This window comes from Thalassophryne amazonica, chromosome 12, assembly GCF_902500255.1.
Source record: "Thalassophryne amazonica chromosome 12, fThaAma1.1, whole genome shotgun sequence".
Taxonomy (NCBI): domain Eukaryota; kingdom Metazoa; phylum Chordata; class Actinopteri; order Batrachoidiformes; family Batrachoididae; genus Thalassophryne; species Thalassophryne amazonica.
The window spans coordinates 32441745-32458672 of record NC_047114.1 but is presented as its reverse complement, the minus strand read 5'-3'; the positions used below and the strand labels follow the sequence as shown (position 1 = coordinate 32458672).

Below are 16928 nucleotides of genomic sequence, written 5' to 3'. Positions count from 1 at the left end.
TCCTCTTGTTTGGCTATCAAACTGGCATAGTATGGGTCTTCAGATTCAGACATCTTTATTGATCCCTCAAAGGGCAATTCATTTCACACCCAATTACCTCAGACAAAAATACAGTAATTAATCCACAATTATTACTAGTTGAACGTAGTAATGGCACATATCAGAATTAAAACAACCACACATATACATTTGATTGTTTAAGTACACTAAACTTTGAAACAGTCCGTCATCCGAATTGAGGCAATGTGTTGGGGGTGGCGGCAGCAGCACGTGGCTGCACAGCCAAGCTTGGGGGGGAACATGGAGCTGCTGCAGCTAAAGCTGCGCTGCCTCCCGGAGGGGGAAGGGAGTGGCGTGAGCGGGGGCCGGGATGGAGTGGGGGTGGGGACAGAAACACAAAGGCAGGGTAGGAGTGGAGGCGTGCGTCTATGCTTCTTATCCCTATAGCTCATCTTATTACCAACTATACAGGCCTTGGCCTCACTTCATCTAAATTCTGGGTCCTTTAGCGAAGCTTAGGGCTAGCAGCCGTCAATCAAATTAGTATTCTCTCTGCTTCCCTGTTGATTTAGTGCCAGTGAACATATACCTTAGGTGTATTTTTTTTTCCAGCCAACTGATTCTGCTCTTTTTCTCTCTGTCCGAGGTACTGATGATGTCGTACAAGACTGACAGCTGCATACCATAGGACGCTGAACTGACCATGGGATGTCACGTTTGAAGCTGATGCAGCACACTGCAGTCTGCTTTTGACCTGATGGGGATAAAGGTCTGAATTCTCTGACAGTTGGCAGAAAAATAACGCTGCACTCTGATATATACTCACTGCGTACACATTGCAGATGCTAGTGAGTTTGAGTAAGGGTGCTAAAATGAAGTATTAATGCAGTGTGTCATGAAGGGCCACGTAGGTGCAAGATTTGGTAGCAGCTTATCATCTCTGCAAGTATATCCACTGATGCTCTTCTCTCCTTAAATCTGTATTTTCTAAACCTTATCAAACCAAGGACCACCTAACCAATTTAAAAAATTATGATGGACCACCTAACTCCCCAAACACCCAAAAATAACACTAATTTACATCTGAGTTAATAGTGAAAATAATATCTACATATATGTTAGTATCTATTAGACTTCTTTGAAGTCATTCTTTTAAACACTTTGAGAAACATTTTTCAGTTAATTTTTCAGTTAGTATATGATATTAATTTAAAATGTGATATTTTACTTATATTCACACGACCACTAGGGGTCAGTTACATACCACCAGTGGTTTGTGGCCCACTCTGACTGTTTTGGTCCACACTGCATAAATGATCACATGACAGTATTATCAGGCTACTCTTTGCATCTACAGTGTTTGCTGTTTTGTGAAATTGCACCATTATCATGTTAACATTTTACTATGTACATGCAATACAATTTACTTGCTAACTGTTAACATGCTAAATTTAGTTTGCCTTTGCTGTACATTGTTTTTTTTGTATTTATTTTATTTATTTTTTAAAAAGGACAGTTCAAGTTAATGTGCATCACCATACAGTGATGTAAACAAGCCAGATTATAGCCTTTGGATAATTTCCATCTGTTGTCCCTGGTTGAAGTTCCACAGCGTGTTTTTGATTGTGAAAGGACACCGGAACACCTAGAGGAAACCCACCTTCTTGCTGTGAGGCAGCAATGCTAACCACTAAGCCAGTTACAATGAACTGAATATTAAATATATAAGTGTATTAGAGTGTCACAGACGACTAGCCTCACATAGGTGGTCTTGTATACATTTTTCTAGATGCTATGTGCACACATTACACATACCCCTGGCTCCTACACTGTTCAGTGTGTGCATGGACTGGGTGTTTAGTAGGGTTGTGGAAACCAGCGACTTAGGTGCATTTGTTAGTGAAGAAATGCTTACTTACCTCAACTTTGTACATGATGCTTTGATCTTGTCTGAATAAATTTTCACCCTGATTACAGCACTTTTATAAGGTGAGTGAGGAAGCAGAGTGTTTGTAATGGTCCTTGATCAAGTTCTAAGATCCAAGCATTCAATGTCTTCCTGGACGAAGCCAAAAATATTGTGTCTGTCTCCAGTTGTAGGTTGAGAGATGACATGGAATTGCTTACAGTGTCATGAAGAACCGCTGGAATGACTTTGTCATCTGTGGCTTACAGAGATTCAGGTGACACACTTGCCAGAGTTTGTGTGTTTCATCACTGCTGTTATTAACTGTGTTTTGTGCATAAACTGCTCTGTGCACTTCCACAACCACAGTGCCACATAAACCATTGCAAGTTGTGCTGCAATATTGTCGTCAGGATATCAATTGCCTAAAATCACAGATGTGTTGTTTTAGAAATTACAAAGTTGTTTTAACATGTTCAGCTCTGTTCCTGAGCTGTGGGTTTGTGAGCAACAGAAAGTACAATACAGCAGAGATACAGATCACTCAGTTTTCAGTTCTGTTGTTAGTCATGACTCCACTTGTGTTTTACTCCTGGGGGAGGCTGACAACAATTTGGTCCCTAAATGAGCCAGTATGTCTGTTATATGACTTCAAGTGAGATGATCAGGTTCAGAAGATAGAGCCACGAAGATTTGGGGGGAGGCACACCTTTGATTTATCATGTCAGTTAGCACTATTACCTTATTCAACAACATATCAGATATCAGACTGTTTCTCCTGTCGTACAGGCAGAATTATGAATTCATCTTCTTTTGAATAAAACTTGAAAGGTCTTTGGCCTTAAATCAACAGCGACATCAATAATACTGTAAAAGCCACATATACATGTATATGCATCTAAGACCTTGAAGTTGAACTGTCCACATGTTTATATTTATTAGATTTAACATGTTAATATCTTCTAAAACTGACCTAAAGATCACTAAATTGATTCAAATTATTAACTCATTTAATTGACCTACATCTGTATTTAGTATTAGTTTTCGCTTTCTGTCAAAACCAGACAGATTGCCTCTTAATTTGAATAATTTTTAAATACTCAGTTGTACTGTATATGCAGCTTTCTTCATAATTTGTCAATTTATAAAAAAGATTTTCTTAAAAAGAAGACCTGAAAGCTCAGCTACAATTTGCCAGAAGGTACATCTGAGATTCAAGCCTAGATTTGATGTTTTGGTCAAAGAAAATTCTCCTCTTTACCACTTCATCATCAAGCTGATAACTGAAGATCCAAAATGCAAAACATGCACAATGCACAATTTATCCAATCACAGCCACAGAAGCCTGTAACTTCCTATGGGTTGTCTGGGTGTCTTGGTGGCTTTCCTCACTCTTCACTCAGTTTTTGAGAACTGTCTACTCCACACAGATTTACCATAGAGTGTCATACTGTTTGTATTTCTTCATAATTGATGTAAATAAAGTCTAAGACATATTCAGTGACTTGGAAATGTTCATGTATCCATCCCCTGACTTGTCTGAAGAAAACTGGAAATAAAATGGATTATTTACAGATATTATACCAGCACATTCTATTACTTATATAACTGATGATCTGGCCTTTTATATTTGTAATTAATTTGTAATTTGTGGAGATTTGCTTTCAGTTTGAGTTTAAGGAAGATAATTTTAGAATTATGTTTTTAGGATTTCTTTTTTTTTTTGTATTTGAAATGGCATAAACAAATTAAAATGTGTGAAATACCAAGTGTTCCAATATTTTTGGAGGTCACTGTATGACTTTTTTCCAGTCACTGGAATTTTTTTAATTTTATTATGTTTTGTGTGTGTGTGTGTGTGTGTGTGTGTGTGTGTGTGTGTGTGTGTGTGTGTGTGTGTGTGTGTGTGTGTGTGTGTGTGTGTGTGTGTGTGTGTGTGTGTGTGTGTGTGTGTGTGTGTGTCAGTCAGAGAGAAAGATTCTTCTTTCCCAGTCACAGGTTTGTAACTGAGCATTAAGGCCTGCATTCTGAACATAGTCTTGATGTTGTCAGGTCAGACTCACCACTCTGCTACTTTATTTTCATTGTGATGAGTTTAGTACTTAATTTTACTGTGGATTTATTTACTTCTTTGCAGACATGCCACAGCTGTTGGTGAATAAAGAAGAAATGCTTCCTGAACAGCAGGAGTTGAATCTGACTGTTGACCAGAAGGACATTAAAGAGGAACCAGAACACTGGATAAGTCAGAACGGACAGCAGCTTCACTGGTTGGAGGAGGCTGGTGTCACTAAGTTACCATTCACTGTTGTCTCTGTGAAGACTGAAGAAGATGAACCCCAGGCATCAGTGGTTCATCAAACAAAAACTGAGGAAAGCACAGAGGCAGAACCTCAAACGAGCAGCTCAGCTTCCCACAGAACAGCGATATCACAAGTGGATGGCGAGGACTATGGAGAACCAGAACCAGCCAGAAACGTACATCGATATAGTTTACAACCAGATGCTAATGGCAGGAGTTCAGACAGTTCTGAAACTGACACTGATGATAGTTTTGAATGGAAGCAGACCAGGGCATGTAGTTCACGCTTAAACTGTATAATCACCAATCACGCCTCTGTTACAGACAGCGGCTATAACATCGCTGAGAAACAGCTTAATTGCTCTCAGTGTGGAAAAACATTGAGTCATATTGACTATTCAGAAAAAGGCCAGACATTTCAAGGAAGTGAGAAAATCTTTAGCTGTTCGGAATGCAATGAAACGTGGAGACAAATGGGCAGTGCGAACACACACACAAAAACTCATACAGGAAGGAAATCATTTAGTTGTTCTGTGTGTGGTAAAAGATTTGGACTGAAGAACAGTCTGAACGTACACACAAGAATTCATACAGGGGAAAAACCATTTAGCTGTTCTAAGTGTGAAAAAAGATTTGGAACGAAGGGCAATTTGAACACACACATGTTAATTCATATAGGAGATAAACCATTTGGTTGTTCTGAGTGTGGTGAAAAATTTGGAAGAAAAGGCAGTTTGACTGCACACTTTAGAATTCATACAGGAGAGAAACCATTTGGCTGTCCTGAGTGTGGGAAACGATTTGGGCAAAAAGGCAGTCTGGATACACACATGAGAATTCATATAGGAGAGAAACCATTTTGCTGTTCTCAGTGTAACGAAAGATTTGGTAGAAAAAGCTATCTGAACTCCCATATGAGAATTCACACAAGAGAGAAACCATTTGCCTGTCCTGAGTGTGGTAAAGGATTTAGACAAAAGAGCAGTCTGAATGTACACAGAATAATTCATAGTGGCAAGAAACCATTTGGCTGTTCAGAGTGTGATAAAAGGTTTGGACAAAAAAGTAGTCTGAATACACACATGAGAACTCATAAAGGAGAGAAACCATTTGAGTGTTCTGTGTGTGGTAAAAGATTTGTAGCAAGAAGTGATCTCAACAAACATATAAGAATTCATACAGGCGAAAAACCATTTGGTTGTTCGGAGTGTGGTAAAAGATTTGGACAAAAAATTGATCTGAACAGACACATGAGAACTCATACGGGAGAGAAAAAAGAACCTGAAGTAATACCTCAAGGCAACCCCTGGTCACCCAAGTGCTCATGAGGTGCAGATATATGCAATTAAGGGAACGGTCACCATCTTGAAGAGAGCCCTCGGATACAATGCCAGTAATGTTTAGGATGCACCTATAGACCCCAGGTCTGGGGCCCATTGCACTCTGTAAAAGTAAAAAAAAAAAAAAATATCCAACAAATAAAATAAGAGAAACACTTTTGTTAGACTGATCTATTCACTCTGACTGCTCATGACCTTTTGGAGGTAGCTGAAAGAGGTGTAACCCTACATGTACATTTAATAGACATTTTAATATAATTTTGTCACCAGAAATAAATGTAAGTGGTTCTAAAATGTATAAATATGTTAATAACTACATAGAATTATGGTTCAGAAAGCACCGTGGTAGTTTAGAGTTTTGTGATTGTGCCTTATTACAAAGCCATACCACAGTGTGTACAGTATTGTCGTTTTTGGCAGCATGACACTAGAGAGCATCCATAGTGAAAGCTGGGCTGAGACAAAATGTCAGCATCACAGCTGACATTTCCTGCAGTCTTGACAGAACAAGAAGCTAAATGAGATTCACATTCCTCTGCAAGTGCAAGATTAAACAAACTTATTCAGGGTCGTTCCTTCTGAAATCACCTAGTTTTTGAAAAAATTCCCAGGTCAACCCGCAGCAAAATTGGAAATTTTTGTGAATTTTTCACATATCATGAAAATGGTGTTTTCTACCACCTTTGCACATTAATAATGAGCTGGGTAGAACATTGGCATCTGGGGTGAGGAACTTTGGCATATTATGACATTTTTTCATGATTTTTTTTTTTAAACAACTATAAATTTTTTTAAAAACACTGGTGTAATCATTTAAATGTGTAAATATGTTCCATTATATCACAAACCATCATACAAAAGTTCCATAGCCATAGCTAGTATATTTCTTTGATTTTGAACTAATCAAAGATACGAATGACATGTAAACTTTTGGGGTTTTCTACCATTTTGAGGCCTTTGTGGAAGGCAGATCACAATAGATACACCAAAACTTCCAACATTTCCAAACTACACCAAACGTTAGCCTAACATGAGCAGTTTCAAAGCTGTGAGGCATATGGGGAGCTCATTATTGACATGCAAACCTGGTAGAAAACACCATTTTCACGATATGTGAAAAATTCACAAAAATTTCCAAAGGATGTAACTTCAAAAGTTTGCAAGATACAGACCAAATATTTGTCATTTCACCATAACTTTGTAATAGGAATAACATCAAACTGACAGAACAGAACTGAGGGGTGACCTGGGAGCCTCTGGGTGACTTGAGATGGAATGACCCCTTCAGTCAATGAACACTTTTGAACACACTTAAAAATAAGACATTTCTCAAAAGTTCACTCTTAAAGATTTTTTACAGTGTGCACAAATCCAACTGGATGCAGAAAGGAAGTGATTCCACAACTCTAAAACTAAGGCCCCTTTGGAAGGTCCAAAAAAAATAAAATCCCAAAATGCACAAATTGAAATAAATGATTTGTAACACTTCTGACTCTGATGCTCCTCTGAACACAAAGAGGAAATGTGTCAGAGAGTACATACCACCATCAAGGCTGGGTAATGTTTTATTTTTAGCATTAATGTGTGTTTGAAGCACTGCTTCTTGCAATGGTATCATTAAGGCCACCTGCATGTCCGTGTGTATTTCATTATGGCAGCTCTGCTGGAAACCTCAACTTGTTGATTGTGTGTTATACAGCATGTATGATTGACAGGCTTCGTAAAGTTCACTGTAACAGGTTTTCAGAAGCTGAAAATGTCTCTGTAAAAAGAAGTCCAAAAAAAACCCCTCAAGAATCATAAAATTGAATGGGTTCTTCCTCTTGGTTAGATTGATATTTGATCAAGTTTCATGGAAATCACCTAAAAACAAATGACAAATGGTTCACAAATTAAACTAAAGTTCAAGTGAAACCTCTTTCGATGAGGTAATAACAGTTTGTCTTCAATTTTATTTTTCTGTGTTGTCAAAGGCAGAATGCAACTCGGGGCCCCACACGTAATGCAAATGTGTACAACTCGCAACTCCTGGCGGAACAGCTTGTATGAGCACACCACGAAACTAACTCAAAAGCTCTGATTGCCAGTCAGGAACTTAATCAGTGGCTACGTTTACATGCCGTTAATATTCAGGATAAGGTCAATATTCCGGTTTCTGAATCATTAGGAAAAACCCGTTTACATGCTTAAGCAGAGTTACTCCTGTATACATGGTCATTGGTATCATTTGGAATGTCCCCATCTAAACAGCGACGCACGTCTTCCACCGGTGCTTGATTTGGTCTGGCATTTGTGCAAATCCTGCTTTGCGTAACTTTTCGGCCACCTTCTTGTAAATGTCGCTATCTCTGTACTTTCTACCGTCAATAAAAGACATTATATTCATGTCTTTCACAATACTAATGAAGTACTCGGTTTCCTCCTTGCTCCAAAAGTGTGGTGCTGTGCTGCCGTATCTGGATTTCCCCATGCTTGTTTACCTCTGCTTTTGTGGATTGCGTGTGCTGCATACAAGTAGTTGGCGTACTCAAAAGACCAAGATTCCTTGCGGATAGGACATGCGCAGAACACAAAATAATGTTCCTTTCTATGGGGATATTCCGATGCGCGTTTATATGACCTGTTATTTGGGTTAGAAAAGGAGTAACCCAGGGGTCATATTCTGGTTTTTATAAACTGGAATATGAGCATATTCGGGTTTTTGCGGGTGTTTACATGGCCGTGCGCAACCAGATTATTGCTAATATTCCTGTTATGAAAGGGTTATTGGCTGCATGTAAACGTAGTCAGTGAGCTACCATTGCTGGCTGGTGAAAGGTGCAGGAAAATGCCTGATATCAGGAAAGACATGGACGAATTAAAAAAATAATAAAACCACACACCATATAAAAACGTCGCATTATATTGAATCACATATCAAGTGGGCAATAGAAATATGATCCATCTGTTCCTCTGTAGATGACCCATGGTCACAGACATACAGTCATGAAATGACATGAATGAGAAGCAGTTCACTTGTCTCATCATGTCCACATCTGCTGGCGCATGTCCAGCCTGCCCGTGTGCGTCCTGCCCGACACGCTTGTCTTGTGGACGGTGCGCCACAGGACTGACACTGTGTCATGTGGAACAGAGCTCACGTGGGTGATGTGACAGTCAGATTGCCCGCTGCGTGTTTATGATCTGACAGTCTGTTTCAGCCTGGGGGCAACCTCTCTTATGGGCTGCAGTGTGTGCGCTCTCTGCAGCCTGTTGCCACAGTGATGTATGTTTTTATTTATGGCCACGTGATGACAGCAAGCAGACACACTCGTTTCATAGTGGCTAGTTGTCAGTCCATATCCGTCCAAACACAGTACGTGTTGTCCAGCTGGGAAGTTCCGGACAACAGATCTCCACAGCAGCTTCTGTCAGTGTCCACACCTCCTGTCAGTTCAGCTCACAGACCAAAGCCACACTCTTGGGGCACTAAGACAAATTTCACTGCCAGCACGACAGTGATTGTCTGCTGAAAGTTGTCATTTTAATTATGCGAATGGCCACACATTTTCTAAGTGTCATGCGAGCGGTGTTAGATGTGTGTGCGTGTCACCTGGAATTTGGCCAACACCTGCTGCAAGAGGGTTCGATGGGCTTGCACAGCGCACACTCTGTCTTTCAGCCGCTGGTGTGCACAAATAGTTGTAGCAATAGGTGTACGAGGCATTAGCAGCTACGATTTTACACGTTTTGCATATGATTCCTGCTTCATGCACAGTTTATGCGCAAATCAACCAAATTCGCACTATGTGTGACGGGGCCTTCAGTATGTGTGTCTGTGTATTTCTGTGTGGCCGATGTGGATACAATATACTTATAAAGACTGTGTCAAGATGAAATTTGGTAAATGAGGTTACCTCACTAAGATTTCAGAAAAGCTTGACATTGGGCACATTGCAATTACAGTTGCGGCCACTGGGTGCCAAGTCACTGAAGCTGTTGACAGCAGGTGCTGAAAGGCTGTGTGGATGGTGCAATTTCATTTTGTGTGTGTGTAGAAATACAAATATGATTAAAAAATAACCTGAACTTGTTCCTTCAGTTAAACTGATCCATGCACAATTTAAGGTTTTGAAATAACAGTTTGTGGTGGACAGAGTCAATATTTCTGGGTCTATAACAGAAAAAAGCTTTGCTTGCTGCGTGTTTCTAACTTGAGTAGGTATGGGTATCGAGGACTGGTTCTTTTTGGGTATCTTTAAGAAATGATTCGATCCATCGACATCAATAGCCTTTTTGCTTAATGATTCCCTTATTGGTCCTTCAGATCGGCCGTTGTTTTTGAGGGTGTTTGTCAGGAAAAATGATCATTTCTCTATGTTGATTACAGACCCTGCAGCAGGTCTGTAATCAACCTTTTCTGCAGCAAAGCTTTGCTTTGAACCTTGAACCAATGAAGCAGTGCTTTGATCCGCTGCTTTGTTGGATCTTTGCTTCGATCCTCTTCAGAAGCGGCAACTCTTCTTATCCCCTCTCAAAGCCATTAAAATCTGTCAATAGTGAGTCTGTCAGGCTCCTGGGTTGTGGAGTGGTTTATGTGTCCTGTCTGTCTCTTTTTCTATAGTTCTGCTTGGGTTTACTCTGTCCTGTTGTTTCTTGCCTTCTTCTCTTCGCTCTTGGTGGTGGGTGTCTCCTTCTGTCTGGCCACACTCGATTCTGGGAGTTTCTCAAGACACCTGTTTTGAGTTGTAGTTAATCACATGGGTGCTTTTTAAGCTGCACGGTTTGTCTCTGTCCTTTGCCAGATTGATGCGCCTTGTGCCTTCTTACCAGCTCAGTATTTGTATTCCTGCCTTGCTTAGTTTGCCTCATCGGTTTTTGATGACGACCTGCTTGTATCTCGACCACGCTCTTTGCCTGATGTTTTTGATCCTGTTGCTTTGTTTGGACTGCTTATCTGTGTACCGACCCCAGCCCGTTCTTCCAGTAAACGTTTCACCGTTGAGTTGTACTCCTGTGTTTTGCATTTGCGTTCAACCCTTCAAGCCTGTTAGAGTCACTTTTGTGCGGATTAAAGTGACTAACTGGGACTCTTGTCTTGTGAGAAAGAAATGAGAATTGTCTTCCGTTACATTGCTCCAAATGCTGCGCCGCTGAGTCAAGTTAGAAAGATAGAGTCCGCTCGGAATTAATAACTTCAAAGCGAATCGCTGTTTAAATCAAATGACATCTCTTTCCAAACAGTGTAATAGAAACAATAAGCTGAAATCGATCAAAATGTTTTTTTTTCCATCCAAAACATCCTGGCTGACGTGCAGCACCCCAAGACTGTGTGGCTGCAGCCCTGCAGATTCCAACAGCCAGCTGAGCTCAGTTCAGATGTATGGAGAGACATCCATGCCATTAATGTCTGAAAGTTTCTGACAAAAACTACAAATTTTTTTCTATCTATGTCCAGAGATCAAGGATCCACCATGTAAAGTTTATTTATGTCCAGTGACCAATTTCATATTTGTTTACTTTAAGACTTAATAAAATGTTGCTGACATAGAAAACCTGTAAAGGCTACTTGTAGGACACAGAAAAGAACTTCTCTCTTGCAGGAGAGCCAGCTGTACAATGGACTAAAACAGTTTTTATAAAGCACAACATGGGCGTGACAAAGGCAGACCATTTACGCAAAATCGTTTCCTTATTGGTCCGTGTGTTGGGGGGGTTTGGCTGGACATTTTTGTGTTCTTTTCTTTTCTTTGCTCTCCAGGTGGTATGCAAACTGATTTATTGTCTGTGGAGAAGGTGCTGGCAGAAGAGTCCTTCACCCTCATCAACGTGATGTGCAGCACCTGTGGATGGTGCTCACGTGCAACCTTAAAGACTTTCAGCTGAAGCAGATAATGAGATGGCGTTCTGCATTTAAGCCATGTGTGATTCAAGCAGAATTGCCGGGAACTCGACCTTGTGATGTTCGTTTGTGAGACGCTGAGGACCGCGCCTGGGTTTGACACATCGTGCCTGTGAAGGAGGACGGGTGAGGGACACATGCTGTCAGCACACATCAGAGGTGATTTGATTGTCTGAATAATTGTTAACAGTAACTTGGTATTTTGTTATGCAGTATATGTGAACATTGATGAGAATTGTGCAGCTCGCTTCTCACGGCCGTGGCATGCGGACTGATGATCCTCCACCTGTTGTGAGAAGCTGCTCATTTATATAAAGCTTAAATTCAGACCTGAATGTGTTGCTGATAGTGTGTGCCTTTGAAGGATATTAGTTGTAGCTGCTGACTTACCTTTTCTATCCTTCGCAGAGTCGGTTTGTCGTGTCCACCTGGGGGGTGTTTGGCGGTGACCGTGGGTCCAGAAGCGCCGGGCTTCGATCCTTTTGGGCGCTGGAGAGCGTGCCATCCTTCACTCCGCCAGACTGACGCAGTTTACGTTTGTACACTTTGTACTGCACAGAAGGGGGAAAAATAAAATTGTTTTGTTTTTGGAACCGCTTTCTGGTTGTTTTAGCACTGGGTTCCGTCAGACGCAGGTCCGCTTCTCAACCCGCGTCGGCACATAACACCCTGTGGGCATTCAGGGGAGGTCCCGCCCACCTGCCCATAACCCATGTGATAAGGGGACATATGATTTATATTATAACCTGAATCTCTTTTTTCTAAGTGGTAAAACTGGTTCATCCCAGTTTGACATGCACATTCAAACAGATAACAGACTAAAAGTATATCAAACTAAGACTATAATCATTTAAGTAAAGTAATTACTTAATACCAAAACAAATAGCAAAGAAAACAAAATAATAGATAAACACACTAATATACAGTTGTATGTAAAAGTTTGGGCACCCCTAATGATTTCCATGATTTCCCTTTATAAATCATTGGTTGTTTGGATCAGCAATTTCAGTTAAATATATCATATAGCAGACAAACAGTGATATTTGAGAAGTGAAATGAAGTTTGTAGGATTTACAGAAAGTGTGCAAAATATCTTTAAACAAAATTAGGCAGGTGCATGGGCACCCCAACAGAAAAAATACATCAATATTTAGTAGATCCTCCTTTTGCAGAAATAACAGCCTATAAAAACACTTCCTATAGCTTCCAATGAGAGTCTGGATTCTGGTTGAAGGTATTTTGGACCATTCGTCTTTACAAAACATCTCCAGTCAGGTTTGTTGTTGGTTTCTGAGTATGGCCCGCTTAAAATCACACTACAGATTTTCAATAATATTCAGGTCTGGGGACTGAGATGGCCATTCCAGAATGTTGTACTTGTTCCTCTGCATGAAAGCCTTTGTAGATTTTGAGCAGTGTTTAGAGTCATTGTCTTGTTGAAAGATCCAGCCCTGGCGCAACTTCAACTTAATCACTGATTCTTGAACATTGTTCTCAAGAATCTGCTGATACTGACTGGAATCCATGTGACCCTCAACTTTAATAAGATTTCCAGTACCTGCACTGGCCACACAGCCCTACAGCGTGATGGAACCACCTCCACATTTTGCTGTAGTGTTTTTCTTGGAATGCTGTGTTTTTTTCTGCCATGCATACCACCCCTTGTTATGTCCAAATAACTCAATTTTAGTGTCATCAGTCTACAGCACCTTATTCCAAAATGAAGCTGGCACGTCCAAATGTGCTTTAGCAAACCTCAAGCAACTCCTCAAGCGTTTGTGGCATATGCGCAGAAAAGGCTTCCTCTACAATACAGCATCTCCTTGTGCAAAGTGTGCTGTATAGCTGAACGATGCACAGAGACACTATCTGCAGCAAAATCATGTTGTAGTTCTTTGGAGCAGGTCTGTGGGTTGACTATGACTCTTCTCACCATCCTTCGCTTCAGTTTATCTGAGATTTTTCTAGGCGTGGCACTTTGGGCCTTAACTAGTACTGTGCTGCGGTCTTCCATTTCCTCACTATGTTCCTCATAGTGGAAACTGACAGCTGAAATCTCTGAGATAGCTTTTTGTATCCTTCCCCTAAACCATAATGTTGAACAATCTTTGTTTTCAGGTCATTTGAGTTCTTTAGAGGTTCCCATGTTGCCACTCATTAGAGGAGATGCAAAGAGGGGAAACATTTGCAAATGGCCACTTTAAATACCCTTTCTCGTGATTGGATTCACCTGTGTCAGGAGGTGAAGGGTAAATGAGCTTACCAAACCAATTTTGTGTTCCAATAGTTAGTGCTAAATGTATTCAAATCAATAAAATGACAAGGGTGCCCAAATTTATGCACCTGCCCAATTTTGTTTAAATAATTACTGCACACTTTCTGTAAATACTAGAAACTTCATTTCACTTCTCAAATATCAGTGTGTTTGTCTGCTATATGATATAATTATCTGAAATTTCTTATCCAGGCAACCAATGATTTATAAAGGAAAATCATGAAAATTATCAGGGGTGCCCAAACGTTTGCATACAACTGTATCTAACAGGTTAGCAGTGATTTTGGTAAAGTCAGGCTCTGCCAAAATGGTGACATCCAGAGTCAACCTATACAAATCTGCTCTTCAGAAAATGTGAAATGGGTGATGTCACAGACGGTGTGTCCATTCTTTTTGACAGTCTATGGAATCTACAGTATCTAGTCAGGGTTAAAAATGAGTGATGAGTAAAGAACACCAATCAAGATCAAGCTTGGTGATGGGTATCATAGATCAGCAATCAAAGATGACAAATAAAGAGTAAACATCAAGACTAAAGATCAAAAATCAGGATCTAGGAGTATTAGAGAAGACATCAAAGGAATAACTATCACTATCAAAGCTAAAGGGATAAAAAGAAAATGGCAACAGGGACGTTGCCTGTTGGACCTTGGGGCAGGTTTGCACTCTTAAGTGCTATTGTAGTTTTCATCATATATTTGGATACAACAAAAGTATGCTGTGTGTACTGCATATTACAGCTGATTTAATGAATTACAGGAATGTCTCCTGATCTCAGGCAGACTTTCTGTTGTTGATGTGAGTAAATAAACCCACAGCAGGACCTGAACACAGACCAAAGGTTTTGTCTTGCTCAATTCAGATTTGTTGTAATGCAGTGTGTGTCAGCGGGCTCTTACGTCCACACACAGTGCTGTGTGACCGGTGCTGCAACACGGAGGTATGCTGAACTTTCCTTCTGTTTACTCTGTAGAAACACAGTTGTTAATGCTATTAAAAATGACTTATTTGCTTTGTAATATAAAGTTACTGCATGCGTGTCCTCTCTTAAATCAGCTGTGGCTTTCTGTTAATAAAAGTTTATGTTTTCACAGTGGAAAAATGGGTAAAGAGTTGGGCCTCAGCTTGTGCCTGATGCTGCTTTTCTGTTACAAGGGCAACACAGAGACAGAAAATCTTTGTCCTGCTGCATGCCAGTGTTTCATGTCCACACAGGTACTGTGTGCTGATGAACGAATGGCATCTTTACCCCAGAGCATCTCCAGGCAAGTCAAGGACTTTATTGTTATGACGACAGCCGTGTCATACGTGTTCCCCAACAACCTACTAGGCAGCCCCCAACTCACCAGGCTCATCTTCTTTAACAATGCTCTACGAAGCATTCATTCTCAAGCCTTTGAGAATCTAACTGAGTTGGAGGAGTTGGAGATCAGCGGGAACCCTCGGCTTGAGCATTTGTTCCTGGGAACCTTTTCAAAGCTGGGCAACCTGACGAAACTGTTGCTCAACTACAACAGGTTCAAGACCGTGCTCCCAGGCATGTTTGACTCTCTTCAAAGTCTAAGGAGTCTGCAGCTGAAGGGCAACAACATCTCACATCTGCCCACATTTCTTTTTGTGAAGCTCCATAATCTGAATCTTCTAGATTTATCCCTGAATAGCCTTGAAGAAGTGACCAAACAGACATTTTTTGGTCTGGATAGTCTGAACAGTCTGAAAATTAACAACAACCTCTTACGCAGTCTTTCATTTGATACGTTCTATGGTGTTTCTCACTTGACAGAGCTTAGCTTGGAGGGAAACAAAATAGCAGAACTCCCTGACAACATCTTCTCAGGTTTAAGCAAATTAAAGGAGTTGAACCTCCGAAGAAACGTACTCACCACTTTTGGCGATAAGGTGTTTGGAATCGAGGCCTCAAATTTGAAGGAACTCAACCTGAAAGGCAACAGACTGGTTGAACTCTCCTCGATCAGCAGTTTGACTTCTCTAACTGACCTCATCTTGTCCTCCAATCAGCTCTCGACACTTCCTGATGACATTTTCAGAAATGTTACAGCTTTGGAGAACCTGGACCTCTCTGAAAACCGGCTCACCTTGCTGCCCGAAACCATCTTCAACAGTCTTTTCAGCATTAGGGCCATTGACCTCCACAAGAACAATCTACATGTGCTTGATGCCCAACTGTTTAAGGACCAGCAACTGATTCAGCAGCTCTACATGTCAGAGAACCAGCTGCAAACTCTCCCATTGGGCCTGTTTGATCACTTTGGCCTCCAGCACATGGTGAGACTGCACGGAAACCCCTGGAAATGTGACTGCAACATGTGGTACGTTCATGACTGGGTGCTTAAAAACAGCCAAGATGTAGAAATGCTTGATCGAATGCTCTGTGAGAGCCCTGATCTTTTGAAAAGACATGCTGTTGTATCTGTTGGTAAAGACCAGCTGGTGTGCCAAACATCTAAACATGAGACTCATGATTTGGGCAGTTGTATCCTCAGTGCTTCAAATGACACCATGACCGTCAAGTGTCAAGTGCAGAAATGTTCTCCACTGATGGTGAGGGTACAATTTCTGCAGGATGATGGAACTTTAAATGAGCATGTTTTGAAAATGGAGTGGCCTGAACATTTGCAGTGTAGCAATATGACAAATCCATTTTAGCATTGTTCAACTGTCATTCCGTTTGTAAATCTCCTTGTGAGTCACACTATGTTTGCAAATATACAATGCTGACATTTATGCATCATGTTTTCTTTCAGATTATGAGTCGCATACAGTTCGTTTCACATATTTAAACAGCTAGATGGCTCATAGACTGGAGTGTTTAGTCCAGGTGACAGGATTCCTTGAATGGAATATTGCTTGTGTCTGATGTCACACTGCTTGACTTTATGGTATTTGGTTACAGCGATAAATGCTGTGCCCATAAAAATTATGTTACGCCGTAAGGTGTCATGCTTACAACCTCCTAGAGGTACAGATACTGTATCTGGTCGTGCAACAGACAAAAGTGGCATTATCCAGTCTGTCCAGTCACAGCAACAGAAGCCTATAATTTATTCAGAGTTGTCATGGCTGTCTTGGTGGCTTCCCTCACTAGCCTCCTTCTTGCCCAGTCACTGCTGACTCCAGATTTACCATACAGTATATATATTTCTGGATGAATAATGTAAATGACATCCAAAACTTGTTCAGTGATGTGGAAATGTTTATGTATC

At 40.7% G+C, this 16928-nt stretch overlaps 2 protein-coding genes across 4 annotated transcripts; both read left to right on the top strand.

Moving 5' to 3' along the window:
* The first annotated feature begins 396 nt into the window (after positions 1–396).
* LOC117522511 (zinc finger protein OZF-like) lies at positions 397–7356 on the top strand. 3 transcript variants are annotated; one of them, XM_034183949.1, is made up of 4 exons: positions 397–769; positions 2095–2183; positions 3876–3958; positions 4044–7355. In XM_034183949.1, exons 3-4 carry the CDS (start codon positions 3949–3951, stop codon positions 5534–5536), a joined length of 1503 nt encoding a protein of 500 aa, XP_034039840.1. In that variant the 5' UTR covers positions 397–769; positions 2095–2183; positions 3876–3948; the 3' UTR covers positions 5537–7355. The 3 variants fall into 3 exon arrangements, with proteins under 3 accessions (XP_034039840.1, XP_034039839.1, XP_034039838.1); XM_034183948.1 differs by having other exon boundaries at positions 3872–3958; XM_034183947.1 differs by lacking the exon at positions 3876–3958 and having other exon boundaries at positions 4044–7356.
* Positions 7357–14605: 7249 nt separating this feature from the next.
* On the top strand, positions 14606–16442 carry zgc:153913 (carboxypeptidase N subunit 2). The gene is made up of 2 exons (XM_034183945.1): positions 14606–14644; positions 14799–16442. Exon 2 carries the CDS (start codon positions 14806–14808, stop codon positions 16369–16371), a length of 1566 nt encoding a protein of 521 aa, XP_034039836.1. The 5' UTR covers positions 14606–14644; positions 14799–14805; the 3' UTR covers positions 16372–16442.
* The last annotated feature ends 486 nt before the right edge of the window (positions 16443–16928 follow it).